This window comes from Phaethon lepturus, unplaced genomic scaffold (genome assembly GCF_000687285.1).
Source record: "Phaethon lepturus isolate BGI_N335 unplaced genomic scaffold, ASM68728v1 scaffold29505, whole genome shotgun sequence".
Lineage (NCBI taxonomy): Eukaryota > Metazoa > Chordata > Aves > Phaethontiformes > Phaethontidae > Phaethon > Phaethon lepturus.
The window spans coordinates 4709-17045 of record NW_010540290.1 but is presented as its reverse complement, the minus strand read 5'-3'; the positions used below and the strand labels follow the sequence as shown (position 1 = coordinate 17045).

Below are 12337 nucleotides of genomic sequence, written 5' to 3'. Positions count from 1 at the left end.
TGAGTTCACAAAAGTATTGCTTATCTGAGTGCTAGGTAAATACTATATACAGGTGGTCAAAGAGTAGATGAGAAACGTCATGTAGTGCTACTACTAAGAAAAGTTTTTAAGTAGTACAAAAATTTCCAATAATTTATGTCCTGATTTTTTTTGTGTGTGCTAGCAGGAAAAAAATTAAAGGAGATTAAAAAAATCAAAATACTTATCCCAACTACTCTCAGCTGAAGGAACAAAACCATCCATTTTTTAAAGAGAAACAAAGTATTGCATATAATTAAGATTTTCTACTAATTACAAATTTAATTTAACAAAGTAATATGGAGGCAGCATGTGGTAGATTTAAATTTATACAATTTGTTAAAGTAATACACAATTGAAAATTAATGATCTAAAATTCTTAGATTGCTTTAAATCTATAATTTCAGCGTAGTGCTACATATTGTTCAGTCTTGAAGGCTAAAATCAAGAATCTTTGAATTTCATTCTAACATAAGCAAAGCTCATCTGCACCTTCTCTTAAATCTTTTTAGCAGCATAGTCAGATTTATAAAGAGAAAAAGGCAAAATATTACCATAATTTACATATTCTAATAATCTTTCCAAGGCATCAAAGGACCCAGCTTGAAATTCCTATAACAATTGACAAAAATATATTAACATATACTTGCATTTACACTTTCAAAAATTTGTAGTTAGTATTAAATTGGCCTATGAAGCAGTAGTAAAGTGCAAAATATTTGGTATAATATCTAGTGATTAGCTTTTGCTTCTGTGGAATACAAATGAGTAAGCCTGGCTCTTCCATTGACCGATACAGTGTTTGATGGAGGACCAACCTGGAGGCGGGGGGGGGAAGAGAGAGAGAAAAAAAGAAAAAAGAAATATTAAGCTAACTTTTCAGATTCTTCTCTCTGTAGTATGTTACACAGTATTACCTCAAGGAAACAGAAATACTGTTACTTCAGTTAGCATTTTTCTCATTGCAGTAAAAGACCTCCTGTATGACTTCTGGACAAAACACATATGCTACAGAAGTGGAAATATAAGAAATTACTTAAAAATATATTTTATTCTATCTAAAAATTCTGTATACAACTATTCAAAACAGGCACAATTTTTAGTCCTTCTCCAGACCTGCTTGCAAAGAAATATTTGAAAAAACATGACTAAACCAAAGACTTCTTATTAAATATTGAATAGAGCTGATTTCTAACAAAATCTCTAACAATCCTTTATACCATGGTAATGTTTCTTTTATCAGGAGCAAACTATAACTTCTAGGCTAGATAGCAAAGACCTGATTCTCAGGGGAGCTGCATAAACCAACAACTCCTTTTGGAGTTAACAGGAGCTGTGGATGCTCCACAGCCATGCGAACCACATACCACAGCACGCAGTTTACTAAACACAATGAAAACATTCTGAAGAGAAAAATGGTTAAAAAGAAACCTCACTTGACCCATTTTAGGTTAGTAATTACTGAGGGCCCTATTGAACAGAAAAGGCCAGCAACACAAAAGCCCACAGATCTCGGCATTGCATGCTCACAACATACTAAGTCGAACAGGGGAAAGAAAGAAAGAATTCGGGTAGTGGTGCCAGCATTTTATTTTTTTTAATGATTCCCTCACAGAGCTGACAGAAGGGAGAGTACGGTAAGAGGTAAAAAGAGAAGCAAGCACCTGACAGATGTCTTTCACAATTCAAATGGATCAGATGTCTTTCACAATTCAAATGGATCAAAAATTACTCCTTTTACTGAGCACAGCACCATAATGGCAGCTAGGAGGTGAAGGCATTTAAAAAGTCCTTTCAGTACTGGAAATCACTTTTGGGTGCTAATAAGTTATTGATACAAAACGCTCCATTTTTCCATTTGTCTGACTACTGCCAGCTCCCCACGTGAAACATAAAATGAGACCATGTTTTTATTAAATTTGCCATAGGCCAAAAAACCTCTCTTTCTGCTGTCAGACATACCTGTACCACAGCATATGTGCTCTGGGTAAGTGAGAGTGAAGAGAACAGCATGTACAATTTTATGTTTGGCAAAATTTCAGTGGGTTCTTCATTGCATTTTTTGTATGCTTCAGGTTTCTTTTTAAGCCTGTTTCAGGTTTCTGTGCTGCACCTTTTCTTTATGCTTACAGCATCTTCATTATTACAATTTCTCCTGAAAAAGTACAGCACTCTCCTCACACCCAGCCTCAACTATACTGAAACAAGAGCATCTCCTGCCCACAGTAGAGAGAGGGAGGGGAAAAAGGACTTCAATCATCATCTTCCTCTTCTTCCCCATGCCATTTTTGTACCTAGACCGATAAAGACTATATGGGTCAAATCTACCCTATGAACATTTCTATTAGAAAAGAATGAATAACTATGTAATGAAGTTTTTCTTTGTATTTTTTCTAGTAGAAATAGACTTCTTCAATTTTGAAATGCACATTATGAACTTTATTTTTTAAAACAGTTATAAGCTACTGTGCCAGCAGCCACGCCTATGCATATTTCTCACAGAATCATAAAACAAAGTTCACACACTACGCAAAATAAATAAAGTTCAATATTATTCAGAATGTAATTATGCATTGGAGGAAAAAAAAACCACCTTAATAAAAAATCTATGCAAGCAAAATCCAAACAATATTTCTGGTAGAACAGATAGATTTGACCTCCAAGTGACTCTAAATACAGCATTTGCATAATCTTATCCTGTTTTTAAAGTAGCTGTGGTTAGTGACATGTAGTTGAAAGTAATACTACAGTGCATTATGTACCACTTTTACTGACTGAAGGTCAAAAACTACTTGAGCATGCTTGTAACCTGTCCGGGAAACTGAATCTTCCTATTCAGTGTAGACATGACGGGAGGTCCACAAGTCTCAGAGAGGCTGTCACAGTGCTACACTGAAACAAAACCCTACATATGAAATGGATTGTCCTAATATCTGACCATCCACTGAGATTTTGACCCTAGGGAATCAAAGACTTCCATAAAAAAACCTTCAAAACACCCCCTCACATCCACCCACCACACATTATTTCATTCTTTCAAGTTTCAAGTGGGAAAGGGAAGAGAAACAAAACCTACTGAATCTCTTTAACCTTCTGCAATGAGAAATTACTCCTCTATACAGAATGCAAAATACTAATGCTGGATCAAGAAAGCTTTGTGTGAGGCTGCCATTACATTGTCTAGTGATAAATTTAAAACAGTACAGATTTTTGAAGTGTGCAATGTTTTCCCCAATGAGAGACGTATAGGTGAGTTTTAGGAGAGAGAAAAGAAAAATCAAGCCACAGTTTTAACCCGAGAGGGTGGGGGAAGATGGTCCTACCAGGACTGTTGACAAAACATTGAGAAATATCTTACTAATGATACCAAACAGCAGCAGGAGGGCAGGAGGCTTCAAGTACATTTAAGAAGAATTAAGGACCTGATAGAGTTTAATAAATAGAAAAATAAAATCTTCAGAGCTTCTATGTGTTATCTGCTGCAAAAGATTGCAGCTACTTCAGGGTGAAGGGTGAAGCTGCTTAGCATGTGTCTAAAACCATACCACTTCAAACCACACAAACAAGTAATTAAATATGTTCCTGATTTTATCAAAGAGATACTTAATTGATACCTTAGAGATTTTTAATTCATTTCAGGAGGATTTCTGATTGGATTTGCACTGTTTGAAAATATGGACATCTGAAGCTTTGTGTGTGCATTCATCAGTTTATTCTGCAAAACTGAACTCTCTTCCCCACCTCCCTTCCCATTGTTAAGAGACGTCCTGGCAGCACTTTGGGCCAACGCTCACCGCTTCTGGTGTCAGGCACCAATATGGTAATTTTGAAGGAAGCACCATGAGTTCATTGTTATGGATACAATGATGAAAACTCACCCTTTTCAATTTGGCAGCAGCTTCTCCAGAGCGGATTGCAGCCAGCAGGCTCTGGTGGATCTGTTCTGGGTCAGAGCGCTGGAACGTCATCGCCGTTTGTCTCTTAGTGACAGGGGGTGGGTGGGCAGTGGAAGCACCTGACTGCGCTTGACTCTTCTGCTCACTATTCACATCACTGCCTTTCTGTAAAGGGAGGAAGCGGGAGGAAAAACAAAACAAAAACCTTTAATCTGAATTAGCCATAAATGGAAAACTATGCAACCTGGTACAAGGTTGCGTCTCAAACTGCCACCATTCCAGCGTTTGCATCATTCAAGATTTCAGAGATCAGCCACACTTCCACTACAGCACATAGTTTCTTCCTCACATAATTATGCCAGCAAAATTGTATAGCCCCATTCAAGTGTTTGTGCCATGATCACTTGAAGCCAAACTGATCACAATACGCAGAATTACGTTTAAGAAATTAACACACAGAACCATAAAGAACAAGTCATAAGCACTACGAACATAAAAATAGGTATACATAGTATAAATGATTCCATTTACTATTCTTCAAAGTAGGGGATGCTAGTTACGGCAATAAATAAGTATTTCCAATAATGTGAATGAGGTGTTCACCTTTAACTTTCGCTGTATTCCTGTATTTCATTATGATGCTGTGCTACTGCTAGACACCACAAGGTGTTTATGCTGTATGAATACAGCGCTTTCTGATCAGGGAGCAGTTCACAAACTAGCCTCTAGTCTAGTCACACTAGATGGCAGTGGATCGACAGTCAACCAATATTAGAAATAAAGATTACCTTATCTGTTAGACTATTTTGTGACACCCCTGTTACGGTCTGTAAGGAAGAGTTTTTCACTTGAGGCACGGAGGTAGCTGAGGCGAATTCAGCTGCCGAAGTGGCAGTGGAGAGTTCAACAGGAAATTCCTCTCTCGGTGCCTGGCTACTGATTGTACGCGTCTTATTAAACGACTGTGACCTTTTGACTGCAGATGAGACAGCAAGAGCAAAAGGGGATGGTCTCGAACTGGAGTATGGCTTTGGAACTGCAAAAGTTCTTAGAGTTCTTAGGTTCAACGGTGCTGGTGGACAGGAGGGGAAACTTGAAGGTTTATTGCTTTTAACAGGAGAAGGGGAGGATTCAATTTTTTTTTCATCATCAACTTTTTCTTCATTTGCTGGAGGAGATGAAGTACTTGTTTTATGTAAAGACAAAGACGATGGATCAGGTGATGAGATTTTTTTTCCCACCTCTGTATTTTTAGCTTCATTTTGAATGGAATTAGGAGCACAAATGCTACTTCTGGCAATTGCGGATGTCACATAATGACCCGAAGCTCTTCGTTGCATCTGCAGATAAAAAGAACTGGGCTTCGTTGTAGGACTTAATGTATTTGACTTGTCCTGAGTCTCAGAGGAAGCATTTGTATTATCTAAGCTTAGCATCAGTGGGACATGCTGTTTGGAAGACTCTATTTCTGTCCGATTGCTCTCAGTAGTAATCTCAGCTCCAGACGTCACAACACGTTCAGAAATGCTGTTCACTCTGTGCAGCAGATCATTTGCTGCTGCAGGTTCAGTTTGTGAACCAATCTGTAAATGACCCACACTTTTTGGAAGATGAGGAATTTCAGCTTGCACTATGAATCCCCTGGGGTCTTCCTGCTTCAGACAGTTTTCCAAAGTAGATACCTCTTGATCCTTATAATCTGATGGAATTTCTGATTCCCAGCTCTTCATTATTTCTAAGGATTTTGGAGGCACTATTTTATAAGTAGTCATTCCAATTTTTGGTATGTAATCTCTTGTAATTTCATTAGCGGGCTTGGGTTTAGGTTTGGTGTCCTGTCTATAATGAGGGTAACCCTTTACAGGAGAGCCATCTGGAGTTTTTGCAGTTGTTTCTGGTGAAGCAAAATTACTGCCATTTATACAAATGTGACTCTGATCTTTTATGGGAATTATTTTTTCATGGGTAACTTCTTGTCTCTCAAGATTTTGTTCTGTTGAAGTACTTTCATCCTCTCGTATTCCATGCATCACTTGAAGAAGGGGGTTGTTTGTATCTGTGTTGTGTTGAGGGACCAGTCCTCTGAATGGGGATGATTCACAACCTTGAGGAACAATGATTTGTTTCTGTGTAGTCCTTCCCAAATTGCTATCCGATGGACCTGTCTGGATTGCAACATCCTGAGTTTTTACTGTGTCCAAGCTGGTTTGATCTGTTTTCTGATCTTGCTTTTCTGGAATCAGGTAAGGATAATTCCTATGACTTACTGAGATGTCATTTTTACGTGCCTGGCAGTTTGATAGTCTGTCAACTTCAAGCTTGTTATTTTCTCTAAAATCTACTGTTTTATTTTCGGCTGTCAGAAGTTCTTTCTCTTCTTCTGCTGTTGGAAGGAGTTTTGTATCACTGTGATCTTTAAGTCAAAGAAAGATTCCAAAATTAATACAAACCCCCAAAAGATTAAACTTTCCCCATTACATCACAAAGACCCGCATCCAATGTATGGATTAGAAGGACTGGCTCCTCACTGATATTAAAATTTTCTTAACACTTACTTTTAAAGGCTAAAGATATACTTACGTTTGACTAATATTGCCAAATAATAGTATTCTAACTCAGGTATTCTTCCTTAATTAACAGGCTACTGGTGCCATACATCAACTTAATAGAAAAATCTATTCTAGAATCATCAAAAAAGTGCTAATGAATTTCAGTTGATTATACAGGCATCAGTGACTTAAGATTTCAAGGACTATTCAATATTAAGTTAGATGCAGTTTTTATTTAGTTCCACATTTTTGTGGCTTCTCTTCTTTAGTTTAACATTACAAATGTTACTGTATGTTATGACACCTTATGTATTTGTACAAGGGAACAATTGGAAAACATATTGACAACAGCAATTTTCCAACTCTATTTTTCCAACTGTTTAGCAGGTCTGATAAAAATTAAATTCTTTAGGAATAATTGTTTGGAGTCGTATTTTGAAAAAAAATAAAGTTTCTCCTCATTTCAAATATGTTATAAAATGGCAGTTAAAATTTATGTCACATATAAACAGGACTCATGCAGTATGCTATGATTTAAAAACAGAAGTATACTGAATATAAAAGACTATGGAAGGCCTAATATATAAATCTGAAAATCAGTGTCACAAAAGGGTAAAATAAATCAGTCATGTCACTAAATCCACGGAAAAAATTATGAACCATTAGATGCACAGGATGTCATCGTTTCTTTTCCGATCAGCCTGTCACTTTGCTCTATTTGTGTTTAAAAGTATTTGCATTTTCATGCAGAAAACTCATACTAATTTTGTAAGTGAAGAACAGCTGATGGCCTCTCCTTCCCCACTGCAGTGCGGTGCCCATGTCACACCACGTGGCAAGATAGCCTCTGTTACCAGCCTTCCCTCTCCTCAGCACTGCTCCACCCATACTGCCCGACGAAGCAGCTTTGACTACTGCTATAGGAAGTAATAAAACATGTTAAAAATAAAAACCCAAAACTGCAGTCAATCCTTGTCACCTCATCTCAAAGAGGATACACCAGAACTAGAGAAAGCATGAAGGAAATAATCTGATGATAGCAATTCCAGAGTTGACTGTATTGTCATTTTTTTCCAAAGGAATAGAAAAGTTTTCTTCAACCTTGTTTTAAGGTATTAGAAATGAGTGGGAACTACTCACCATCAGTTTTATTTTGATCCAAAATTCTAGGCTTCCTGTCTTTTTCAAATGCAGCTTGCTCACTGCTTATCTTAGTCTGTAGTCCTCTGTAAAGCACAACAGTACATTAAATATGCTAGTATCATTCATTTCAGTAAACACAAGAAACGATGCAAGAGAACTGGCAATATTCTCCAAACACAGATGGACAAAATAGAATCACTCTGCCAAACATTGGAGTACTCAACAGAATAGATTTTTTTTTTTCTTTAAAACAAGAGGAAATGCTGCTATGATATTTTACCAAAATGGCATGCAGCTTCACTCTCTTGTGTGCAAGCAGATGACCAGTTTTCCATTCCCTTTTTCCCCTCCTTTTGTTTACTCGTGCAGTTCGAACAAGCCCCTTTCCAGTAACAACTCAGTTCCAGTGAAGCCACAAAGATGATGGTTTATCATTCATGTAACAGTGTTCTTAGTGTGAAGACTTCTGACATCCCCAACATTTAAAACGTGTCCTTGATTTTGTCTCCAACACGATATACCAGGAAGCTGCATGAGACTGAATATAAACTATGAACTGTGCAGACTTTTCAATAGGAAAGAAAAATTCCGTCCCTTTCAAGAAATACCTTGAGAACAACAAATAGGCATCAAACATGTTACTTGCATACCAAGCAATTTGCAAATGCCTAAAATTTCTGTCCTCGGATCACAGAATCACAGAATCATTAAGGTTGGAAGGGACCTTCGAGATCATCAAGTCCAAACATTAACCTAACACCACCATGCCTCGTAAACCATGTCCCGAAGCACCACATCCACACGTTTTTTGAACACTTCCAGAGATGGCGACTCCACCACCTCCCTGGGCAGCCTGTTCCAATGCTTGACCACTCTCTCAGTAAAGAAATTTTTCCTAATATCCAATCTAAACCTCCCCTGGCGCAACTTGAGGCCATTTCCTCTCATCCTATCACTAGTTACTTGGGAGAAGAGACCAACACCCACGTTGCCACAACCCCCTTTCAGGTAGTTGTAGAGAATGATAAGGTCTCCCCTCAGCCTCCTCTTCTCCAGTAGTGGACAAGAGAATTGCAAAAATGCTGGAAAAAAACCTCCTCTCTTAGGGAGGAAATATTAAGTACCTGGCTTAAAAAAGTAAGTGAAAAAGGCCAACATATTTAAAACTTCTTTTTAAAAAAAGCATTAGAACTTCAAACTTACATGTCTAAGACACGTATTTTCTTCAGCTACAAATACTGGCATTATGAAGATTCCAATTAATTTGCCACATCAAATGTACTAGTTATCAGGAACCGGTGCCTTGAGTGGAAACATCTGCTTTGAATAATTTAAAATGGTAAATTCCTCAATAACCATCCATCCTCATGTTGCTTGTACAGTGCAATATATTCTGTAAGTGTCCAACAAACCACTAAACAGGAGCATACACTCTCAAAATTATTGTCGGAAGAAAGTTAAAGCTCAGTCCTGTACTCCATACTCTTGCTTATCTCCATCCCCTTGAACATAGCTGAGGACTGAACAACAAGCATTCACAACAGGCTGATCTGTTTTATTTAAACAGAGCCACAGAGTGTCATTACAGAAATCAGTGGGTTTGGCTGGAATATTACACACATCCCTGGTTTGATTAAAAAGCAGTTCTTCAAAGTAACTAGATCTTTTATAAAAGATCTGAATTATCAAAAGGTTTCCAGAAATATAATGTCAGAGAAACCTTAGTCCTCATTTTGGAATCCCTGTGATATTTCAGGAAAGAAAGGACTGCTAAACTCTAAAGGTAGAGTACAGCGCACGCTAGATGATCCCCACCAGGATTATAGGCCATGAAAGGCTATTACAAGTTGGTGGGGGGCAGAGAGAAACATCCCCAGGACAATTGGCCTAACTGGCCCAATAACACAGGTCTGATAAGTCCTAAGTTCAAGACAACTTAAAAATAACATTTGACTGATCCTCCTCCTCGTAGATTCCCATAGTGCAGAAACACCCAAGCAACTGGCACAATATTTGTCAGGACAAAGCACCAAAGACTTTTGCAAAACTCCACTTGGCCCTGGACTGACAACACAGACCCTTGAAATACAAGTCAAAGGTCTCCACGCTACCGTGAAAGTTCTTGGCTACTACAGCATTCTCACATTTTGGCTTCAGTACAATAACTGAAATAGTTCTTTCAATTTAAATTGGGAACAGTAGCCAGTTTAGTTGCCCCAGGGAACAGAGAAATAGCGAATTACATTAACACAATGGGACTTCTATGGACAACCAACATTTATTTCATGCAGGCACTAACTCATGATGGAAACCTGCTGAGTCAGGTAGTTTTAGCAAACATGCTGAAGGCCAAAGGTACAGCATCACCAGAAGGAAAAAAAGAGTGGTTAAGAAAACTAATGTGTTTATTCTTTAAAAGGGAAGAATTAACTTGTTTTCCTGAGAGCAGATGGATCAAGACAGGTCAAGACAACTGGCTAACATATAAGGAAAAGACAAAAGAAAAATTTAAACCAAAACAAATATGCAAGCAATAGATAACTGTGCCCAGAAGAACAGAAATGGCCAATCTACCTGTGTTTCTCCAACTGTAAGAGTGAATTTGTGAATCCTCATTTGACTAATCAGTCCAAACCTTTTCACAGCACACCACTCTAGTAAGTATGCTGGGTATTTTAGAGCTGGGTTCAGCTTTTCTAAGGGTCTGGCTGTTTGAGTAGTGAGGAAAGAGAGCCTTAAACAGAATGCCCTGCAGAACACTTCTTTGTCATTTTTGTTGAAAAGCTTCATGAATTACCGTGCACAGAGTGCTACAATGAAAGCTAAGCATATTAAGCTCATTCCTCTCTCAGTTCTCTATTCTGTGCTCCACAATGAAACAACACTCTGTTTTATTTGCCTCCCCCATTCCCTCCCCAGTGCTCCTTTCTTTGTCACAAAACGTACTTACTTGCCATCTGTGCTCATATTTTCTTGTTTTTCTTCCTTGAGGCTTTGTGAGTTGTCTACAGAAACACTGCCAGGAACTGGAGCTGATGAAGCACGATCATTTTTTTCAGTTTCCAGTAGTACCTCAGCAGAGCTGAAGGCTGCAGTAACCTCTCCTGTCCCAAGAGAGGTATTTGTACTTTCACTGTCCTCTCTCTGTTGCACACTCATCTCTTCCCTTTCATCAATTTCTTCCAGGTTGTATTCTGAGCTTCTTACACCTACACTCACAGAAAGAAAAAACAAAAACCAAACGAAAACAACCCACATATCTCAATGCAGGATGTAGATACAAAGGGTCTGTGAAGTCAGCCTAAGTAGTTTGAAGAAGGCAATCTGAGGAGACTTCTCTTCATACTTCAGGAAAAGAAAAAAAAGACTCTGAAATTCAAAGTTTTAACTTCACCATATTTTCTAGTTCTTCACAATTCTCTCTTTTTACCCATGAGAATATGCTCATCACCATGCTACTGTCCATCTGTTTCTGCATCTGTAACATTTTCTTTGTTTAACCCAAGTACTGGATTAGGATAGATCAAAGTATGTTCAACAATATCATAATCCCAAATTTCAGAGAGGCAGACAGTTAATTTTGCCCAGATTTCTTAATACTTATATTAGCTCTCGAATGAGGTTTAAAATACATGGTCCTTTTATATCAGAGTAAGCATGTTAGAGGACTAAACAACAAACCAAATCTCAGTTTTGCCCATGGTTTGAACAAGTTTGCTCACCACTATCAAAAATTTGCCATAATTATCCTCAGTATATTACCACAGTTAGAAGTGTCCTATGCAGTGCCCTGTGTTACAGCAGAAGTACACAAAGTACACAGAAAAATGTTAGTCCGTAAAAATAATGAAGTTTTCAGCTAGAGCGTTGTTCAGCTAAAAAGTTTAGTTACTGCATTAGGACACACATAAGTCAGGGTACCTGAAATAAAACTAATAAATCCACCTATTTTGATTTCCAGAGGGATTAACTATCTCCAGCATTACTTCCCTGCCAGGAATCTACCTACAACAAGATGATGATTCACATTTTTCAAATATTAGTAAGTAGACCATACAATTAGCCTCTTGGCTTTGCAACTTGTGCTCTATAACACAAAGAAAATAGTAATTCTACCTATATAGTGCAATATGGTGCCGTGGAAGGCTACTGGCAACAACAGAGCCGGCTGCATTCCGCCTGACCTGAGCAGGGTATACCTGTCAGCTTTGCATGCACCAATACCAGTTAGGTACAGGCCTTGCACTTGGGCAGTCGGGTTTCAGACTTTTCTAAGTTGTACCAGTAAATTTCCAAGTGATAAACAAGGCTAACAATGAAAAAAAAAATAATACTGGCTTAAAGCAAGCAATGCTGGAAAGCAGCAGATCCCAGAGTACAAAAAGAATCTTAAATTGACATTTTTTGTACAGACTGGTATCATACAATGCTTCCAGTACTTCTAGAGAAGTACACTGTTAGAAAAACATAACAGAGGACCGTATATTGGAGAAAATCTCAGTACAAAACAGAAACATTGATTTTTACAACAGGTTCGTTAGTTAAGAGTTCGGTAATACCAAAGTTACCCATTCACAGTCACAGAGCAAGTACAAAAGCCAAACACTTTACTATTTAACTCTTATTTTTTGTATTGCACTCTTGTAATAATGCTTTGTAGTTACACATTGAGCAATGTGATCAACGTGTGTCGTAATGCTGAACGCAGAGGTGATTTAGAACCCCAGGGAA

At 38.0% G+C, this 12337-nt stretch overlaps 1 protein-coding gene across 1 annotated transcript in view; it reads right to left on the bottom strand.

Moving 5' to 3' along the window:
- Window positions 1-240: 240 nt before the first annotated feature.
- COBLL1 (cordon-bleu WH2 repeat protein-like 1) overlaps window positions 241-12337 on the bottom strand; it is a gene marked incomplete at its 5' end in the record, with an annotated part of 16212 nt that continues 4115 nt past the window's right edge. The window contains 5 exons of the mRNA XM_010287406.1: window positions 241-836; window positions 3897-4079; window positions 4703-6327; window positions 7604-7689; window positions 10557-10815. Of these exons, the coding sequence (XP_010285708.1) occupies window positions 750-836; window positions 3897-4079; window positions 4703-6327; window positions 7604-7689; window positions 10557-10815 (2240 nt within the window). The remainder of the gene's footprint in view (window positions 837-3896; window positions 4080-4702; window positions 6328-7603; window positions 7690-10556; window positions 10816-12337) is intronic.